General features: G+C 46.6%; 1 protein-coding gene across 1 annotated transcript in view; it reads right to left on the bottom strand.

Moving 5' to 3' along the window:
* Nucleotides 1-21,696, bottom strand: part of Mthfd1 (methylenetetrahydrofolate dehydrogenase, cyclohydrolase and formyltetrahydrofolate synthetase 1) — a 70,645-nt gene extending 48,949 nt beyond the window's left edge. Inside the window, exons 1-2 of the mRNA XM_036206547.1 lie at nucleotides 21,378-21,696; nucleotides 5,787-5,871 (exon numbers count right to left, since the gene is read on the bottom strand). Coding sequence (XP_036062440.1) covers nucleotides 5,787-5,871; nucleotides 21,378-21,418 — 126 coding nt within the window. The 5' untranslated portion in view covers nucleotides 21,419-21,696. The remainder of the gene's footprint in view (nucleotides 1-5,786; nucleotides 5,872-21,377) is intronic.
* Nucleotides 21,697-22,047: the final 351 nt, after the last annotated feature.

Below are 22,047 nucleotides of genomic sequence, written 5' to 3'. Positions count from 1 at the left end.
GCTTTGTAGACCGAAGGGGTTAAGGAAAGCAGGAAAGAAGAGAAGTGCATGCACCATTTCAAAGTCACTTTCCCTGGAAGGTGCCGGGCAGGGAGTCAGTCGGATAGCAGATTGGGCAACGTCAGGTTACAACTGAAAATGGCCAGTCCGGGCCATTTGGCTGTTTTCTCTCAGGTTAGATAAATAGCTCAGTGGCACTGATCGTTTGCATGACCGACTCCATTTTGACCTCTCACTGAACTGCTAGGCCCAGTGACATAGCTTAGTCCAGGGATTGCAGAAATGAATTCTTTTCTTCCTTTCCTTTCTTCCCCCCTCTTTTGCAGTGCTGAGGATAAACCCAGGGCCTGGTGCATGCAAGTGCTCTACCACTGAGCTACACCTCCAACCCACAGACACAATTCTTGACATTGATTTCTTCCCACAACAAACAATTAAGTCAAGAAGTAACCAGTCCCCAAATGTCCCAGGTATACACCCACTACATGAATCTTGGTTCTTAGTTATTTGAGGCAGGGGAAAAAAGGAAAAGCCACCACAGCACAGAGCACACTGGGCAGAGCCTTCTGAATGTGCATTTCTGCTCTGCTCAGGCTGTGTAGATAAATAGCAGTGTAGGGCGGGGAGGCGGTTTTTAACGACCACTCATTCTGAAATTTTTGATAAATGAGGGACAGAGGCTTAGCAAGGAATTACATGGCATTTGTGCAGACATGCAGAGAGAATGTGGGACAGGGAAGATGGTGATTCTGACAAAGTTTCAAATGAAAGCTGTTTCTGCCATCCAAACCAGTCCTTCAGACATCCATCTGTTCATCTGCCCAAGCAAAGGTTTGCCTCCCTGTGGAGATCAGGGAGAAAACTGGACAGAGAGAGAGTGGAGTTTGGCAGTGTTCCCTCATAAAGCTCTAGGTCAGTTCAGGAAAGAAAAGGATGGAAAAGGGGAACACAGGACCGTAATTCCAGCACGTGAGAGGCGGAGGCATGAGGCCTGCTGTGAGTTCAGGGCCAGCCTATACAGCTACACAGTCAGTTCCAGGCTAGCGAGAGGTACATAGTAAGACCCTGCCTGAAAATATGAATGAATGCAAGCAAGCAAGCAAGATTACACTGAACTACATCAATGTGTACATTAATGTCCAAATGTGATGATACATGCTTGTAATACCATCACATGGGAGGCAGAAGCAGGATAACCAATAGAACTTGATTGATCCTGGTCTACACAGTTTAAGACCCTGACTAAAAATGTGTGTGGAGGGAAGGTATCATTAAAATGAATCAAAATGATAATCTTCCTTTAAAATGAGGGTTCCTATAAGAAGAGTGTAATGATCTTCATAAAACTCATTAATCCAGAGACCCACAGTTAAACATTAGGCAGAGAGAGAGACCAAATTGGAGATCTCCATCAGGCCCCTCCCCTTGGAACTCAGGGAACCCCCAAGGAAGAGGGGGAGGAAGAATTGTAGAAGCCAGGAGTTGAGGACACCAGGAGATCATGATCCACAGAATCAACTAAGCAGGGTTCATAGGGGCTCACAGAGCCTGAAGGGGCAATCATGGAGCCTGCATGGGTCTGCGCTAAGTCCTCTACGTATATGTTATGGTTGTGTAGGTTGGTGTTCTTGTGGGACTCCTAACAGTGGGAGTGGGAGACGTCTCTGACTCTTTTTCCTATTTGTGGGACCCTTTTCCTCTTGCTGGGGTTGCCTCGTCTCCAGCCTTGATGTGAGGGTTTGTACCTAGTCTTACTGCATCTTGTTATGCTGTGTGCAGTTGATATTCCTGGGAGCCTGCTCTTTTGTGAAGGGAAATGGAGAAGAGGGTGGGGGCGGGGAGAGTGGAGGGGAGGGAGAAACTGCCGTGGGGATGTACTGTATGAAAGAATGAAAACAAAAAGAACAAAACCCCTCATCAATCTGAATAACAAATGGAGAGCAATTCTCCAGAATTGAATCCTGCAGTGGAAATACACCTGCCATAGTAAACTCAGGGGGGGCAAAGGAAGACATGACTTTTAAATGTAAAATCAGAGTCCCTTAAGTTGTTCTGAAACAATGACCCTCGGCTACAAGGACCTACAGCAAGGTTGACCTCCAAATCTGGTGTTGCATACCCGTAACTGCAGCACTCTGGAGACTGAGGCAGGAGTTCTAGGTAAGCTTGGGCCAATGGGTAGTATCTGGATGACGATGTCAGACTACAGTTAGACAGGAAGTTAGTTGCTAGGTAGATAGCCTTGCAGAAATGTCTTCTATATTAGGTCATGTTTTTGGACCTAATATAGAAAGTTTGGAAAGTTATGGGTGTGTGTATGTGTGTATTTGTTTGATTGATTTTGTTTTGTTTTTTGTTTTTCAAGACAAGGTTTTTCTGTGTAGCTTGGTGCCTTTCCTGGAACTCACTCTGGCTCAGACTGGCCTTGAACTCACAGAGACCTGCCTGCCTCTGCCTCCTGAGTGCTGGGATCAAAGGCGTGCACCACCACGGCCTGGCCAGGTTGTATATTGATGGAGACTTTGATGACACAGTTATGAGGCAGTCATGTGTGACAACTGTCCCTTTGTGGACCTTTTTGTCAAGGTTTGCCATAAGCAATTTCCTTTTAAATTCTGACAACCTTTACATAGTATGATGTCATGTGCCTCTGTGTGTGTGTGTGTGTGTGTGTGTGTGTGTGTGTGTGTGTGTGTGTGTATGTGTGTGTGTGACTTCTGTACTGCTGGTATAAAAGTAACAGTGGGTAAGTCTGCTGGTGGCGGCACAAACCAATCCAAGGACCCCGACCCCACTACTTTCCCATGTCTCCTACCCTGCTGTGGTCCCTCAGGAAAACAGAGGGAGTGTCACTGAGGAATGCTCTTGACAAGCAATGCCGATTATTGATGCCATTCAACCTCAACCTGAGAGTCTTTTCAGGATTCTATGTAATGAATCAGGAAGTCCCCCAGCACTGCTGCTGTCTGTGAAGGAAGCCCGGGGCTATTAATAGGCAAAGCATTTGTGCTACTCTGCCTTGCCAGATGAACCAGATGCATCCCCCCAACTTTTCCTGAAAGAACTGACAAACAATGATTACTCAGTAATTGAGTAGTTTGCAAATACTTTCTAAAAATGAACAACTGAGCTGGGCATGGTGCTACACATTTGCAATCCCAGCACTTGGGAGGATGAGGCAAGAGGGTGGCTACCAGTCCAAGGCCAACATGGCTACGTAGTCTGGGCAAGTTCACTTAAAGTGCAAAAAAAAATTAAAATAAAATAAAAATAATAAAACTTTGTTGACTCTTGGTGTGCTGACTAGTTTTATGTCAACTTGACACGCTAGAGTCACTTGGGAAGAGGGAACTTCAACTGGGAATGTGGACCCACCAGACTGCTCTGTGGGCAAGCCTGTGGTGCATTTTCTTAATTAGTGACTGATGTAGGAGGGCCCAGCTCATTGTGGATGGTGCAACCCTATGGTTAGGTGGTCCAGGGCTGTGCAAGGAAGAAGGCTGAGTAAGCCTTGGGGAGCAAGCCAGTGAGCAGTACTCCTCTATGACCTCTGCATCAGTTCTTACCCCGAATTCCTTTGATGCTGGACCGTGATGTAGAACTATAATCTGAAATAAACCCTTTCCTTCCCAGGTTGCTTTTGGTCATGGTGTTCTATCACAGCAATAGAAACCCTAACAAAGACAACTGGTATGAGGCCAATTGTACGCATGCCTGTGTGCATATGTGAGTGTTACAAACTAAACCTAGAGCCTCCTACATGCTAGATGAGTGTGCTACCACTGAGCTCCAAATCCAGCCAGGTTTTCTTCATATATTTCAACCAGAACAGCACACAGCCAGAGACCAACATGGAAACAGAATAGGATCCAGCTCTTCTATTATGCACAGCAGTGTGTGGTTTTCAAGATGGCTCAGTGGGTAAAAGCACTTGTTACCAAACCTGAAGACCTGAATTTGGTCCAAATTTCACACACACACACACACACACACACACACACACACACACACACACATAAACTCACACATAGTGGAAGGAGAAGTGACTCCTGTACTGGATAGTTTCTATGCCAACTTGACACAAGCTAGCCTTATCTGAGAGGAGGGAACCTCAATTGAGAAAATGCCTCCACGAGGCCAGACTATAGACAAGTCTGTAGGACATTTTTTAAATTAGTGATTAATGTGGAAGGGCCAGCCCATCGTTAGTGCGCCATCCCTGGGCTGGTGGTTCCGGGTACTACAAGAAAGCTGGCTGAGGCAGCCACGAAGAGCATGCCAGTAACCATCACTCCTCCCGGGCCTCTGCATCGGCGCCTGCCTCTAAGATTTTGCCGGTTTGAGTCCCTGCCTTGGCTTCCCTCAGTGGACTGGGATTCTAGCCGTATAAACCACATAAGCCTTTCCTTTCCAGAACGCCTCTGTCCATAGTGTGTCATCACAGCAAGAGTAACCCCTCATTAAGACCACCCCTGAAAGTCATCCTCTGACTTCTACAAGAGTGCACACATGTACATACTTCCTTAAGAGTGCACACATGCACACACATGCACCCACACCAAATAAATGAACTCAAAACGTAAACATGTAATTCATGTTTTCTCCCCAAATTTTGCTACCAAAATGTTCTAAACCGAGTATGGTAGTGCTCACCTATAATCTCAGTACTAAGGAGGCCCATGGAGGAGGATTTGAAGTTTAATGTCAGCCTAGGGTACCAAGTAGGGCCTGTCTCAAACAAAGTTCTTTCTCCATAATGTTTATGTTAACATACCAAGAGTTTCCCATTGGCCATTTTGAAATAAATTCTACTTAACACTTAATTTGGAGGGGGCAGGGGTTCAGTGGTTAAGATCACTCACTGCTCTTACAGAGGAACAGAATATGGTTCTCAGCACCCATGTTGGGAGCTTACAACCATCACTAAGGCCAGCTCCAGGGAACCTGACACCTCCTTCTGGACTCCAGAGGTACTCACATTTGCACGCACACATACCAACACAAGGATACAGATAATTAAAACAAAAAAATCCTTTAGGGCAGGGCATGGTGGTGCACATCTCTAATCCCAGCATGCAGAATGTAGGCAGGTGGATAGAGCTCATTGAGTTAGAAGCCTGGGAATTTCAGGCTAGCCAGGGCTACCCAGTGAGACCCAGTCTAAAAAAAAAAATCTTTTAACAAAAGGGTTAAATGTACTTCTCACACACACACACACACACACACACACACACACACACAAACTCTCAAATTTTATTTCCAATACATAACTATTAGCAGCTAAGTTCCATGAGATCTTTAAATTTTAAGAGTACAGAGGATCCTGAGACCTAAGGGGAAGGACTAATGACGCAGCTTGGTGGGTAGAGGGCTTGCCCAGCATGCAGGAAGCCCTGAGTTCCATCCCCAGCAACACACAAAATCAGACAAGGTGGCACATGTCTACAATCCCGGCAGCTGGCAAGTGGAGGCAGGCAGATTATAGAGTTGAAGGTCATCTTGGCCTACATAGCCTTTATAGCAACTCCAATGCCAGCCTGGGATACATGAGGCCCTGTCTCCAAACAAACAGAAAAGATGAACGTGCCTAGAGAAAGGGCACCCCCACTGGCATACAGCAGGATAAACCAGCACCCGAAGCTGGGTTGCAGAGGGGAGCCCGCAATGAGAAATCATGGTGCGTCTGAGGTTTCCCAAGAGAGGTCTGAGGTGCTGCTGCCCGCCCAGCTCGCTGGGGAGAGGCTGGGTAAGGATGGCATTTACGGGAATAGGGTGTTATACTTTACCTGCAAGATGGCCAGGCCAGGTGTGAAGCCAGGGACATGCTCCTTCATCTGACTAACCTGCCTCTTCAGTCGCTCCCTTATTTGCCTAGAGGCGAAAGAAGAGGTGTGAGTTAGCGCTTCCTTCACGGGCATAAGTGAGGCAGGTCACTGGATACATATCCTGGAAATAAGTCACCTTCACCGACGGGTATTAACTGGTGTGCCATATCTCACCGCCTCCCCACCCATTTCCCAGGCCTCAGTTGAACTTGGATCGGTCTCTAACGTCTGCTGGCAGTGACTGAACCAAGAGGTAAGAATGGGGAGAGATGATTTACAGTATCTCAGTTGGGGACTGAAGGGGCAGCTTAGCAGTTAAGAGGTCACTGCTGTTGCAGAAGACCCAAGATGGAGTCCCAGCACCCGCATCAGGCAGCTCACAACCGTCTGTAACCTTAGCTCCAGGGGAATCGAGTTTGATCCTGCCACACTCTCATGCACCCACACAATTAAGCAACAAACAAAAAAGTTAAAATCTTAGTTGGGATGGAAGTGCAGTGCAGTGGTAGACCACATGACTAGTATGTGCAAGGAAGGCCTGGGTTCCAGCCTCTAAAAACAAAATGAATCCACGGATGCTGACGGCATCTGTAATCCCACAGTGAACAAACGAAAACTTGGACGCTTCCAGAAGGCTCTGCTCTTCTTCCGGAAGGCTCTGCTCTTCTTCCGGGACAGATCTAAGAACACCACTCCAAACTCATCATGAATTTATTGTATCTTAATTCAAGAAACAATTTCCCTTACAAAAGGAAATTAGGCCAGGCATAGTGACACACACCTATAACCCCGGCACCTGGGAAGCCGAGGCAGGAGGGTTGCAAACCTGGTCTACATAGCAAGTTTCAAGTCAGTCAGAGCTATAAGGTGAGACCGTCTCAAAAAGACGAAATAAAAAACCTAGACAGGAGTGGTGGCAAATGCCTATGATCCCAGCACCCAGGAAGTGGAGCAGGAGGATCTGAAATTCAAGGTCATCCTCAGTTACATAGCAAGTTTGTAACCAGACTAGAATACCTGAGCCATCTCAGAGGGAGGGAGGTGGGGGGGGGCGAGATGAGGGAGACAGAAAGAGAGAGAGAGAGAGACAGAGACAGAGACAGAGACAGAGACAGAGAGAGCGAGCTAACCTCTTAAGAAACCAAGATAATGCCAGGCAGCAGTGGTGCACGCCTTTACTCCCAGCACTGGGGAGGCAGAGGCAGGCGGATCTCTGTGAGTTCAAGGCCAGCCTGGTCTACAGAGTGAGATCCAGGACAGGCACCAAAACTACACAGAGAAACCCTGTCTCAAACAAACAAACAAAAAAACAAAAACAAGACAATCAGTTTACCAGGATACATACTTCGATAGATTAGAGCATCCAGTCAACTAAATCATACCAATAAATGCATATCCAAATCACCCACAGGACACGTCCCTGGAGAGCCAGTTTTGTATCTGCCTTTCGTAGTGCCCAACTTAACTACACTTGACATACAAACAGAAGCTGGCACTCTGCAACCTTCCTCTAACTGGGACGCTCTCAGCTCTGCTTCTCATGCGCTCACATTGCTGACATCAGCAGGTGTAGACAACACAGGACCCATTTCTCTGAACCTATCAACGTGTTCAAAGCTGGGCCTGGTGGTGTTGTTGAATATTATTTTAAGGTGTGTTGCTTTTGTTTATGTTGCATTTGTTTAACTCTGTCAAGCTGTGTTACTGCGCCTGTCTAAAACACCCGATGGTCTAATAAAGAGCTGAATGGCCAACAGCAAGGCAGGAGAAAGGATAGGCGGGGCTGGCAGACAGAAAGTATATACAGGAGAACTCTGGGAGGAAGAAGAGATGGAGGAGTGAGGGAAAGGAGCCAGAGAAGGAGGAGGACTCCAGGGGCCAGCTACCCAACTACACAGAAAGTCACAGAGAAAGAGTAAGATTTATAGAAGTGAGAGAACAGGAAAAGCCTAGAGACAAAGGTAGACAGGATAAGTTAAAGAAAGCTGGCTAGAAACAAGCCAAGCTAAGGCCGGGCATTCACAGTCAGAATAAACCTCCATGTGTAATTTATTAGGGAGCTGAGTGGCAGCCCCGCCCCCTAAAAGAGCCAAAAACCAAACAGTATGGTGGCTTAGGCCAGTAATCTTAGCTCCTCAAGAGTATCAAAAATTCAAGGCCTGCCTGGGCTACACAGTAAGTTCAAGGTCAGCCTGGGCAACTCAGAGACCCTGCCTTAAATAAAACCTGGGTGTAGGGGGAAGACTCCTCTAATCCCAGTATTAAGCAAGACGGAAGCAAATTGCTTGAGCTACATAGACGTATCAGCAAGTCAGTACCCTGCAAAGACTGTCTCAGTTAAAAAAAATCACTAAGTTTTAGTCAAATTTTCCAAATTTTATTTCTAGTTAGTAACCTTATTTTTTTTTTCAAAGCATTACTCAACACAAGAATATAGTTTAAAAAAATAGGCCATAGTTTTGTTTTGTTTTCTTGTTGCTGTTTTAGTTTCTTTGTTTTGTTTTGTTTTGTTTTTTTGAGACAGGGTTCCTCTGTGTAACAGCCCTGGTTTTCCTGGAACTCACTCTGTTTGTTTTTAAACCAGATTTGACTAGATCATGGACGCAGCTCTACTGGGAAACAAGAACAGGCTGTCTCCCAGCTGACCGAGTTTCCACTTCCTAGCAGTCCCAGGCTTCGCTGCTCCCTGTCAATGACAATGAGCTGTAGAATGGTGCCTGGCAGCTGCGGAGGAGCTCAGAGCTCTGTGAAGAGTTAGTTCCCAGGCTTGCCTCTTCCTCCAACCCCCTTCCTGCTAACCTCTGTCAGTACAAAGCACTTCAGGGCCCAGGACACAAACAGGAGGAACACATTGTGGTTCCTGCCTCTATCATGCAAGCCGGGCATGGGGTCATGCCTTTAATCCCTGCAGCTGGGAGAGAAAGAAGCAAGAGGGTCAGAAGTTTGAGGTTATCCTCAGCTACATGGTGAGCCGGAGTCTAGCCTGGGCTACAGGGGACTGTATCTCAAAAACAAAAAATGGGGTTGGAGGGCAGAGGGGCATGTGGTAAGCAAAAATTTTCTACCTTATCCCAACCTAAGCAAAACTTATGCTGTACAATTACTACCAAAACATAAAAAAAGTTGAGGGTTGGGGATTTAGCTCAGTGGTAGAGCGCTTGCCTAGCAAGTGCAAGGCCCTGGGTTCGAGCCTCAGCTCAAAAAAAAAAGAACGTGAAAAACATAAAAAAAGTCTCAAAGAGGGCAGGAAAGAAGAAAAGAAACAGTAGTAGAAACAGATGGACACTTGAGATTACCCCCTTGTCAAGCAGGAAGGCAGGAGAGGCTCTCTTTATGCCCCTCACAAATGAAACGCAGGCTCCCAAGAGGCCAGTGAGTTTCTTCACGTCAACTGGCACAAAGATGGGTAAGTGCCAAGGCCCTGGAGGGGGGGGGCAACTCAGGGCCCCCTGGAAATGGGGAGCAGTGGCCAGCATGGAGAGCCGGTTTTATTCTGATTGGACAGGAGGCCATCCCAGGGTTTTGACCACAGGTCACATGGTCAGTCGTCCACTGTTAAAAGTTTGTTCTGGTTGCTGAATTGGAAAGGGACCAGGGGTGTTATAATCCGAGGTACTAGAAAGAAACCACAGCCACTGCAGAATCCAGGCAAGATTGATTACATCACTGCAGACAGGTTCATTAAAAAAAAAAAAAAAAAAAAAGACGGGATTCTAGGTACACCTGCACGAAGCACATCGAAAATGTCACAGCTACACACGGGCTCTGAGCTTTGGGGACCATGAAATGGTGGCAGGGAAACAACTACCTCAGAGTATTCTAACGCCCAGAGCAGATCTCATACTTACACAGTCCATCTGTTTACCAGATCTTCTAAAAGTAAGTGGGCATTTGAGACCTAAAGCTGGAAGTTAGGGAGAAATCAAAATCAAAGTTCTCAGCAGGTGGCAAAGCTATGGGAACTTAGCACCATGGGTGCTGATTTGGAAAACACTGGCTTCACTCAGTAGGATAAGACCATAGAACGGAATGTTCCAGAGTTCTGAGCTACCATTTAAAGTAACTTAAGCTTGAAGTGTCCTTTTTAAAGGAGGGGGGGGGCAGGTTTTAGCCGGAAACTAGTTACACTGATTCCCTAAACTTCTCCTAACAGCTCTCTCTTCCGTGAACGTGTGTGTGTGTGTGTGTGTGTGTGTGTGTGTGTGTGTGTGTGTGTATTCATTGGGTGTGCAGAACATGCAGGTGTGTGGAGGTTGGAGGCCAACCTTGGATGTCATTTTAAGACATCACTTAAGGTGGCTAACCAATAAAGCACAGGAATCTAGGCCTTAAATATATATAGCCAGGCATAGTGGCAGATACCCTTAATCCCAGTATTTGGGAGGCAGAAGCAGGCAAATCTTTGTGAGTTAAGGCCAGCCTTGAATACATGAGGTCCAGGCTAGCCAGGGTTACCTAGTGAGACCTTGTCTTTAAGACAAATAAATAAATAAAATTACTGTGGTGTACACCATAGTACGTATGTATGTGGTCAGAGGACAACTTGAGGGGGTCGATTTCCTCCTCCACTACGTAGGTCTTGAATTCAAGTCATCAGGCTTGGGAGCAGGGACCTTTACCCACTGAGCCATCTCACTCCCCCCTTTCTTATTCTTAATAAGCCTTCTCTATTTCTATTGTGTTTGCTTTCTGGGTTGGCTCCTAAGAGCTCTAAAATAAAGAGAAGGAGGAAAGCCAGGAGTCCGCTACAGCTGGAGCAACGGGAGCTGAGAGCTAGGAAAAAGGAGCATGGGAAGAAGACGTAAGCACAGCCTCTCCTGGCTTCCCGAGGAGGGCCTCACAGCTACAGGAAATCAAACGGCAGTAAGTCCTTCAATCTGTATAGCCCACATTTTCGAGAATTTCCTAATCCTTACAATCTCCTAAGACATCATTTTCAGGAGCCTCTCATGGCTCTCCATTGCCCTTGGGCTGGATCTTCCATGTAAGGACTCTAGAGCCAAGTGAGGCAGAAAGAAGCAACTGGAAATACTCTGGTCCCCGGATAGAACTACTCAGGCCAGATTCATGGCATTCTTCACCAACCAGCTACAATCTAAGGGAAGACATCCGTCAGTCTCTATGTAGGAGCAATCAGGACTGCAGAGTGCAAGGAACCCCCAAAGCCACAGTGTACCGCTCGGGTCTCTTTGGTTCTGACCCATGAGCACCAGGAAAGGAATCCCAGCCAGGTGGATATGACACAAGAAGTGAAGACATGAGCATCATGCCGTTTTAAGATGATACTGGCATCTAGTGGGTAGAAATCAGAAGTGCAACAAATAGGTTTGGTGGAGAAAGGCTTCAAAAACGTATTATTTAAAAAGTAGACTATGGGGATGTGGTGGCACACACCTTTGATCCCAGGACTCAAGAGGCAGAGGCAAGCGCATCTCTATGAGTTCAAGGCCAGCCTGGTCTACATAGAGTTCCAGGATGGCCTGAGCTACATAACGGTGAAACCTGTCTCAAAAAAAAAAACAAAACACAGTAGGCTATAAGGATGAAGAGATGGGTCAGTGGGTGGAGTCACTGCTGACTAGCCCGATGACTCGAGTTTAATCCCCGGGACCCACAAGGTAGAAGCAGAGAAATGGCTCCCTACAAACTGTCCTCTGACCTCCAAACACAGGCTGTGGCATGACAACACCAAGCTTCTCCCCTCCAACCTCCACCAAATAAAAGTAAGTGTAATAGCAGACCACCACACACACAAAGTAAATGTAATAAAAACTGAACTTTGAAAAGACTTATGTATTTTATTTATGTCCATGGGTATTGCCTGAATGGTGGTATGTGCACCATGTGTGTGTCTGGTATCTGCACAGGACAGAATAGGGTCACATCTCTGGACCTGGAGTTACAGATGCTGTAAACTGCCATGAGCTAGGAATTTAATCCAGGTCCTCTGGAAGAACAGCCAAGGTTCTTTACCCACTGTCCCAATAAAAACATCTTAATAAATTAATATAAAATGTTTAACTAGCAAATTCAAAACCAGCAGTGGTGGCTCATGCCTATAACCCTAACATTCAGAAAGCTGAGGCAGGAGGACTGCTGTTAGTTCTAGGTTAGCCTGGGCTACAGAATGAGAGCCCCATCCCAGGTAGTGAGATAGCCCAGTGGATAAAAAGAGCTTGCTGCTAAGGCTGACAACCTGAGTTCAATCTCTAGAAGCCACATGGCGGAAGCAGAGTGAGACCCAACTTCAAAATAAATAAATGAATAAGCAAACAAATATACAGATGAGTTATAAATTCATTAGGGAAGGGTAGCAGAGATAAACACCATCAGAATATACAGGGAACGGTAAGATCCCTGACCAACGAAGCCCTGACTCCTTGACTGCTACCCTACTCCAGGAAGGAGCAGATGAGCACCTACTCAGATCCAACAAGCCCCTGGCATTAGGCATGCAGACCACAGAGCTGGGAATGTAGCTCAGCGGCCAAGCTATTGGCTGGCATGCACAGTCCCAGTTTCAATGCCCAGTACTGCCAGAATAGGGAACACAACATTGTTAAACTTTCCATCGCCTTTCAAAGAGTCAGACGTCCAGATTTTTAAGAATAATTACAGACATGAGTGTGTTATCACGCAATCTAATTCTTAAGAATAATTCTGCAAGTCAAACAAAACACTTGCCTTATTAAGCCACTGGTTTGTTATAAGATAGAGTTAGGAGACATGATGGGACAGCTCTGCACACAAAGAACTAAGAAGCTGTGACTATATGCCAACAAGGAAAAGCCCTGCCAATGAGTCTTCCAGCACAGACCTCACACCAGAGTTAGTCTCACTGTCTCCCATTACCCAACTGTAGATCTGGCTGTCAGAGCTTGTTGTGGGGACAAGTCCCCTGTAAACTTGGACATCATCGCCAGCGTGGGACATGGAAGTCTAAAACATATTTGTTTGAAGGGGGAAAAGAGAGTAGGAGCCAGTACCCCAGAGAGCCCCACAGAACCACGGTTCTGCTTTAGGGAAGACTAAAGGAAATCCTTAGCTAAAAGGGCTGAGGGTAGAGAGACGGCTCAGCACCCTGTGGTTTCTAGCACCCACATCTGATGGCTCACAGACTCACAGGCTGCAGGGGATCTGTCGCCCTTTCCTGGCTTCCGTGAGCACTGGCGTGTGTGTGTGTGTGTGTGTGTGTGTGTGTGTGTGTGTGTGTGTGACACACACATACATAGACAGGAAAACACACTCAATTAAAAACAAAATGAATCTTTTTTTTCCCCTGGAGCTGAGGACCAAACCCAGGGCCTTAGCAAGTGCTCTACCACTGAGCTAGATCTCTAACCCCAAAATGAATCTTAAAAACCAAAACAAAATCCTTTTAAAAAAGGCACTTGGGTTGTTGTTTTGTTTTTCAAGACAAGGTTTCTTTGTGTAGTCCTGGCTGTACTGGAACTCGCTCTGTAGACTAGGCTGGCCTTGAACTCATAAGAGATCTGCTTGCATCTGCCTCCCAAGCACCAAGATTAAAAGCATGCGCCACCACCGCCTGGCTTGCATTTGGGTCTTTTAAAAAATTATCTTTGTGTATAAGTGCACATACAGGTGCCTGGAGAGGCCAGAAGTGGCAGATTCCCCGGAAGCTGGAGTTACAGACCGCAGGTGGTTACAAGCTACTTAATGTGGGTGCTGGGAATCAATCCCCCAGTTCTCTGCTCTTAGTCCTTAATCACTGAGCCATCTCTCCAGTTCCAAAGTAGAAAAGGCTTTTTTTTTTTTTTTTTTTTTTTTTTTTTAAATAAAGATAATCCTACTATGTAGCCTTGGCTAGCCTGTAAGTCACTGTGTAGACCAGGCTGGCCTTGAATCCACAGAGATCCACCTGTCTCTGCCTCCAGAATGCTGGGATTAAAGGCGTGCGCCACCATGCTCGGCAGGTTTGGGTTCTAGGGGGCTTGCTTAGTAAACAGCATTTAACACCAAAACCCAAATGAAAGATCATCTTATCCTGATGAGTGCCAGGCAGTGCAGGTTAGTCCTGATAGCTTTGGTAAAAACCCTTACACAAATGTTCTCTCTATCTTCCAAGACTCCCTGAGATGGCAGGAATGCAAAGCGGCTTCTTTCTACCCAGGCTGTGGCAAAGAACTCACCAAGGAGGAAAAGGAACTTGGCCAACAGGTAGGAAGGTTTGATTCCAGACATCCTCCTTCCACCCTCTTGGGAGTTCTTTTCTCATTTTTCCTTAATAAATTTACATTCACTCTATTACTTCTTGTCTACACTTCAATATTTTTAACTTAAAAATTTTTAAGTTAAAAAGTATTTTTTTAAGACAGAGTCTCAGATAGCCCAGGCTAGCCTTAAACTCACCATGTAGCTGAAGATGACACTGAACGCCTGATCCTCCTACATCTACCTGCCAAGTGCAGGGCTTACAAGAGTGTACCACCCTGCCCAGTTTCAGAAGTCCTTTTAGAAAGGGGAATCAATTAAAGGGAGTGCCCCTAACCGAGGGTGCAGGGTTAATTACAAGCAAACAAAAGGGAAAGGCAAACAGACCCCTGAGAGAATGATGCTCTCAGCTAAGAACCAGAGCGAGGTGGTTCTGACATGAGCAGACCCTCCCCTGTGTCACGCCCCCTCTTACAGTGTTCACTCTCACACAGGGGACATTTCACCTCCAAAGTTAGCTCCTGCCACTCACTCAAGAGGGGCACTCAGTTCGCCACGAGCTATCCCTGCTGACCAAGACCAGTAAATAACTAACTAGTGAGGTCAAAGGTCCAAGGCACGCGGTATTTCTGGTTCAGAGCCGCCTTCCCTGTAACACTGATGGGCTCACAGCTCAGTCCAAGGCCACAGGTCACTTTGACAAAGAACATGACCTGCATTCTCATTAACACTGGACCCATACCACAGAAATCCCCTGTGACAGCAGAGCTCTCTCCTCCCTGCTTGGGTCTCCCGGACACCTCTTGTCACCTGACATCTAATTTATCATGTCCATGTAGCCATCAAAAAACTCTGAGGGAGAAATTTGGGCTGTTTTATTCGCTAGTGGAATCCTGGGGTTTGAAGATATCCTGGCATAGAGAAAGCACACAGATCCCGCTGATTAAGAGTAAACACCCAAGAGAACACATCACCGTCTCTACCCGCGGGCCTCACAAGTTCCAGGATAGTGTAGAGTATATAGTAAGACTTTCCCCCAAGAAACAAAAACAAACAAAGGTTGAGTCTAGCGGCAGAGGGCTGTAAACCTGAAAGGCTGAGGCAGGAGGCTCACAGAAAGTTCGAGGCTTGCCAGGGCTACAGAATGAGTTCAAAGCTAGCCTGGGCAATTGAACGGGAACCATCTCAAATACAAAGTAAAGAAGAGAACTAAGGAGATCATAGCTCGGGGTAAGTATTGGGCCCTAGATTTACTCTCTAACTTCAGGGGTGGGGGAAAGGTGAGAGGTGTCTTTGGCCCAGCAAAGGGAAACATGGGGGCACCTTACCACTAAGAACCCCTTATGTATGTACAGCTCATCCTGCTCGAGCTGTAAGAATACCCCTGGTTCAGGATTCCCACAAGTACGGCCCAAGCATGCAGCCCATCATCTCTACTAGAATTCTTGTTCTCTGTGAACTATCAACAAGCAAACCAGTTCCCAGAGTCAAGCTCTCAAGGAAGGTCAAAGCGACAAACAGTCACCAGAGGAATACACTGAAGAAAATTCCCGAGGTCCAGTGAGGTGGCTGAATGGTAGTTTTGGCTGGGCAAGCCCGAGGACCTGAGTTCAATCCCTGAGACCCCTAGTGGAGGGGAAAACCAACTCTACAGAGCAGTCCCCTGGGCTCCATGTGTGAACCATGGCACAAGTGTGTCAGCATTCTCTCACACACATAGTTATAAATTCAATTTATTAAGAAAACTTGGGCTGGAGCGATGGCTCAGTGGTTAAGAGCACCGACTGCTCTTCCAGAGGTCCTGAGTTCAGTTCCCAGCAACCACATGGTGGCTCACAACTACTCGTAAGGAGATCTGGTGCCCTCTTCTGGCCTGCAGGGACACATGCAGGCAGAATACTGTATACATAATAAATAAATAAAATCTTTTTAAAAAAATGGGGCTGGAGAGATGGCTCAGAGGTTAAGAGCACAGGCTGCTCTTCCAGAGGTCTTGAGTTCAATTCCCAGCACCTACATGGTGGCTCACAACCATTGGTAATGAGATCTGGTGCCCTCTTCTGGCGTGCAGGCATATATGCAGACAGAACACTATGCATAATAAATAAATAAATCTTAAAAAAAAAAAAAGAAAAAGAAAAAGAAAAGAAAACTCTTAGGCTTGGCTGATATCATTTCACAGCAGAACATTTGCCTAACAAGGTCCTAGGTTTGAATCCCAGAACCCATTAAACAAATACAAAAACTTAAAACTATATAGTGGCACATGCTTGAGATGGGAGGCAGGATCAGAAGTCCAAAGATATCCTATCACATAGCAAGCTCAAGGCCAGCCTGGCTATGTGGTGATGTATTGTGTACCCTAATAAAGTTTGCCTGAAGATCAGAGAACAGAGCCAGCCACTAGATTAAACATTGAGGCCAGGCAGAGGTGGCACACACCTTTAATCCCATGAGATCACATGCCTTTGATCCCAATACTAGGAAGGAAGTAATATGGTGGGCAAAGAAAGGTCTATAAGGTATGAGGAGACAGGAAATAGAGCCTTTTCGGATGGAGAGGCCTTTTGGCTGAGGACTCAGAGAGATGTTCAGTGAGAGGATTCATGGAGTTGGTGAGGTGAGAAGTAGCTGTGGCTTGTTCCTTTGTGTCTCAGATCTTTCAGCATTTACCCCAATATCTGGCTCAGGGTTTTTTATTAATAAGACTGTTCAGCAATTCCAGCAACATGGTTATATAAGATCCTGTCTCAAAAAGAAAGAAGAAAAATGTAAGTACAAACAATCTTGGTCTTTGGACCTGGGTCCTCTGTAAGCAGTAAGGCTAACCACTGAGCCATCTCAGAGGAACTGTATTGATAAGGACTGGCCACTCTTCAATGCACCAATGTAAATTGGCTTGCTAAATTCTGATCTTGCATTTCTCCATCCCTACAATTCTAAGACATATTTCCAACAGAAATGTGTACATTAGAGTGCCCCACCGGAACACACGCACAGATACCTAGAAGAGCCAGGCAGGGTGGTCTACATCATTAATCCCAACACTTGGGGTGCAAAAAGGCAGGCAGATGCCTGTGAGTCTGAGACCAGCTTGGTCTATATAGCAAGCTCCAAGTCAACCAAGGCTAAACACAATGTCTCAAAAACAAACAAAAACAAAACAATACCAAAAAGTACCTACAGCAATCCTTTTCTAGAAAATATTTTGAGGAGCAGCGAGATGGCTCAGCAGGAATAGTATCTGCCACCAAGCCTGATGAGCTGAGTGGAATCCCTGGGACTCACATGGAAAGAGCTGACTTCTGTAAGTTATCCTCTGACTTCCACAAACACTTGCACAGAATAAGGAAATGGTAGTGCACATCTTTAATCCCAGCTCTCAGGAGGCAAAGGCAGGTGAGTTAGAGGCTAGCCTGGTCTACACAGTGAGGGGGGAGGGAGAGAGAGAGGGGGAAAGGGAGGGAGGGAGGGAGGGAGAGAGAGAGAAAGGAAGGAAGGAAAGAAAGAAAGGAAGAAGGAAGGAAGGAAGGAAGGAAGAAAAGAAAGAAAGAAAGAAAGAAAGAAAGAAAGAAAGAATGTTTTCAATACTTATGGTCAATTTGTTTTTCTCCCCAAGACAGGGTTTCTCTGCATAACAGTCCTGGCTGTCCTGGAACTTGCTCTGTAGACCTGGCTGGCCTTTCAGAGATCCGCCTGCTTCTGCCTCCTGAGTGTCAAGATTAAAGGCGTGTACTACCATACCCACCAAATTATTTTTAATTATGAAAACTGGATTTGGCCTTTTAGGGTTCTCGTATGTGCTCCCCCAACCTTTTGTTTTAGGACAGGGTCTCCCTGTAGAGCCTTGGCTGGCCTGGAACTACGTACATGAGCTGGCCTCAGACTCACAGAAAATCCTCCTGCTTCAGCCTCCCAAGTATTAGGCTTAAAGACAGGCGTCATCAAGGCATCTTGTTCTCCTTTTGAGATAGGTTCTCAGGCTGCCCTGGCTAGACTGGGCATTTCATCCTCCTGCAGCAGCCTCCCAAGTACCAGTATTGCAAGCATGCACCCACCACCAAATCTTGCAAAAAACAAAACAAAACAATCAAACAAAAACCAGGGGTTTAGAGCCGGGCAGTGGTGGCGCATACCTTTTAATCCCAGCACTCGGGAGGCAGAAGCAGGCGGATCTCTGTGAGTTCGAGGCCAGCCTGGTCTACAAAGCGAGATCCAGGAAAGGCGCAAAGCTACACAGAGAAACCCTGTCTCGAAAAACCAAAAACAAACAAACAAACAAACAAACCAGGGTTTAGGTGAGCGGTCTGAGCTTCAAGATGCGGTAGAACCATGTGATGAAACTTAAAACTGATTTCATAATTTCAATAATCCTGTAGCTTATTGTTAGAGAATCCAGTGAAGTCAGAATGGAATAGGTATCATGGTAGTTTTCAAAAGTTCCCTACAGAGTGGTAATTGGTAAAAAACAACCACTGAACAATGGCAACATCCACCTAAACTGATCACCCCTAGGAGTCTGTCTATTCTTAGATGTGGGGAGAAATGGGATAGTATGGAGTGCCGCCCAAACAAAAAAACCAAAACAACAACAACAACAAAAACCAAAAAAAATACATACACTAACGTCCATAAAGAACTATGCACATCACCAAAAAGTAGAAACCCAAAGATCTATAGACAGAGGACTGGGAGCACACAGTATTAAAGAAACAAAGTGCTGCATAATCAGTAAAGAGACACAGAGCAATTCTGGCAGGCAGCAGGCCCAAGACTTAGGCTGCATGAACGACCATCCCCTAAGCTCCCAGACTGGCAAAACTAATCCAGCGTTCGAAGTCAGGATAATAATTCAGCTTTGTGAGTGGTGACTAGATGGAGCTTCTAGGGTGCCAGTGGCCTCCAGCTCCTCCTTGCTCCTCCCACCTCCTCAGGAAGTCACTGGTCAGTGTTCTAGCACTGAGGGATGTTCAGCTCGCGCTCTTGTTCGCTCTCTCTCTCTCTCTCTCTCTCTCTCTCTCTCTCTCTCTCTCTCTTAAAAAACAAAATAGAATTACCAGAACTAACAATCCCTTTCCTGAATGTGTAACCAAAGAAAATTAACTTACAATCTTACAAAGAAGTCTGCACACAAATGATAATTGTAGCATTATTCACAACAGACAAAATGTGGGAACAATCTAAATTGTTTGTGACCTTATTGAAGGTTGCTCCTAGGACATTAGGTAGTCTTTTGACCCCAGAGCACTGCACATGCCAGGCAAGTACTCTACCACTGAGCAAATAGCCACTGTCTCAACAGACAAATGGATAAAGAGACTGTAGGCATACTGTGGAATATCATCCATCCTTAAAAGAGGAGATCTTGTCACATCATGAATAGAACCGGAGGATATTATGCTTAGGGAAACAACCCTGACATTGAAAAAAAAAATGCTGCAGAATCTCACTTACAATGGATCTAAATCTATGCAGACAACTAAAGAATAAAACAGGGCTGTGGTAGATACCAGATGTGTTCCAAAGAATACATAGTAGGAGATCCGAAAGAGTAAGAAGTCTGGAGCGCCAGGGGTAGAAGCTGAGGACTGTGGGTAATCAAAGGATACTGTAACCAGGATCATGCTGAGTAAAATTTTTAGCAAATCTTGTAAATGAGGTAACCACATGAGACGACCACCCATGCATTTACTTCCACTATAGCAAACATAAACATTACATGTATCCCATAATGTGTAACCAACCTCAAGTAGGCATAATAAGCTTAAACAATTATTATTATTTATGTGCATGTGTGTATATAAGTGTATGCCACGCCTGTGTATGGGTACCCAGAAGGCATCCCTTCCCTTGGAGCTGGAGTTACAGGCAGGTGTGAGTTGTCTGACCAGGGTGCTAGGAACTATACTGAGTCCTCTGGAAGAACAAGAAGTGCTCCTAAGTCCTGAACCACCTCTTCAGTCTCCACATTAATGTTTATTTTAAGAAAGAAAGCCTGATATAGTGCTACAGACCTGTAATCCTAGCCACTGGAAGATGTAAGCACTGAATCAGTAGTTCAAGGCCAGGCTCAGCTACATTTGAGTTTGAGGCAAGCCTGGGCTACATAAGACCCTGTCTTTAAAAAAATAATAAAGATAAAAAAGAAGAAAATACTCAGATGTATGTATTATGGATTCTAGCCCAAAAATGTGGGGTTCTTCCTTGCCTTTGTGCAAGATTCACCATCTGATTTATATTTCTCCTCTGTTCACCTTTCCAACCTCCAGTAAAGGATCACTTTGCCCTGGGGTAGGTTTCACTATCAGGCTCTAAAAGCCTTTACTGACAAAGCTAAGGGTTTATTGGACAATTACCGTTAGCCACAACAGTTACTAAATAACCAGATACCTAATGTCCTCAGAGTAACAAGGTCACAAAATACACCCTTCTCTCCCCCTCCACTCTCTTAACTCCCCAAACAAAAAGCAAGGAGTGCCCAGTGGTCAAGCACACTAAAGGACTCAAGTCCCAACCCTCTCTCCCAAAAGAGCAAAAGGACATTATATTTGGCAAAGGGAGTACATTTGGCAAACTATGCCAATAGTTAAGCATTCAAATCTGCAGCGCCATAACAGGTGAGGTCAAATGGAATGTGGAATAGTCACAAAGGACACAGCACACAGGAGCCAAACTAAAAAAATAACTTTAGTGCCAGGACAGATGGGTGGCTGTTAAAGCGTGGAGCATGAGGGAGCTGGGGTTGTCGCATGAGGTCGTGCAGTGCATGAGGAATGAGTTGGATTAGAAGAGACCCTCTAGGCCCTGTACAGTGGCACAAGCCTTTAATCCTAGCACTGGGGAGGCAGAGGCAGGAGGGTCTCTGTGAGTTCAAGGACAGCCTGGTCTACATAGAGAGCTCCAGAATAGCTAGGACTCTGTGGAGAGACCCTGTGTCAGAAAACAAACAAAAAGACTTATAAAGAGATCCTCTGTCACCAATCAACCGTGTCAAGTCTAGCCACAATCGAATCACCACTAAGTAGCAAGACAAGCGGCTATGCTGGGTTTCTGAGTTCTGACTCTCCAAGCAGCCCCTGCCTGGGTGGAAAGATGCCAGCTGCCACACTTTTGAGAGCAAAGGTCAAGCCAGGACTTGCCGCCAAAACACAGGCGTGCAGCCACCAGGCAACCGATTGCAATCACACATTGGGCCGGGGATGTGTTTCTCTGGCTTCAGAAAACTGGTCTTCAGAGTCTAGGGGTCATGTCGATGTCCTCCCTTCCCACCCAGTCCATTTGATTGTACCACAAGCACCTCTCCCGCAGAACCTGGGTGCATGGAGACCCGCTCGCCCTGCCCTGAGCCCGCCACCCCGATCAGCAATAGCAGGTGCTTACGCGGAGACCACCTTCCCGTTCAGGATTCCCGCCGGTGCCATGGCCTTGACTAGTCTGCCACCCACGATGAACACCAGCAAAAAAATCAGGTTCCAAGTGCCTCCGCGCGCGCGCGCCCTGGGCAGCACAACCCACGTGCTCAGAGCAACCTCCCGGGGAAATGCAGCCACTGCGCCTGCGCTTCGCTCCCAGCAGCCAAGGTGCGCAGGCGACCCGGAAGGACGTCGGGACCCGCTGACAGCCAAGGCCCTGGAGAGTCTGCGGGAGCCGGAGGGCCCAGGCAGCACGGAGACGGGCGCCAAGGACTGGCTGGCGGCTGTGACTGACTGTGGAAAGAGCCTGTGCAGAGCCCGCCTCTGACGGGCCGGGAGCTTCCCGCCTCGCTTTCAGCCAATCAGAGATCATGCTTAGGGGGCGTGGCGGCGGGGGCGGGGTCTGGCAGGAGTCCAGGCGGAATGGGCCAGTCTGAGCAAGTTCCCAGGCTCAGTTGACTTCTCTGGGTTGCTATTGTCTCGCGGCGTGATTTTTGGATCATCCTTGCTTCTCCAGGCAGGAGCTGATGGGGGAGACCTTGGGCTAGTGGCGGGTGCTGGACCTGGAGCCGGTGATGCGGCTTTCCACTTGGTCACAGCCCCAGAGTGTGGCGGGGCACCCGGGGTAACTTTGCCTC

This window comes from Onychomys torridus, chromosome 14, assembly GCF_903995425.1.
Source record: "Onychomys torridus chromosome 14, mOncTor1.1, whole genome shotgun sequence".
NCBI classification, from domain to species: domain Eukaryota; kingdom Metazoa; phylum Chordata; class Mammalia; order Rodentia; family Cricetidae; genus Onychomys; species Onychomys torridus.
Note: the sequence above shows the minus strand (reverse complement) of the source record. Positions and strands in the feature narration are given on the sequence as shown.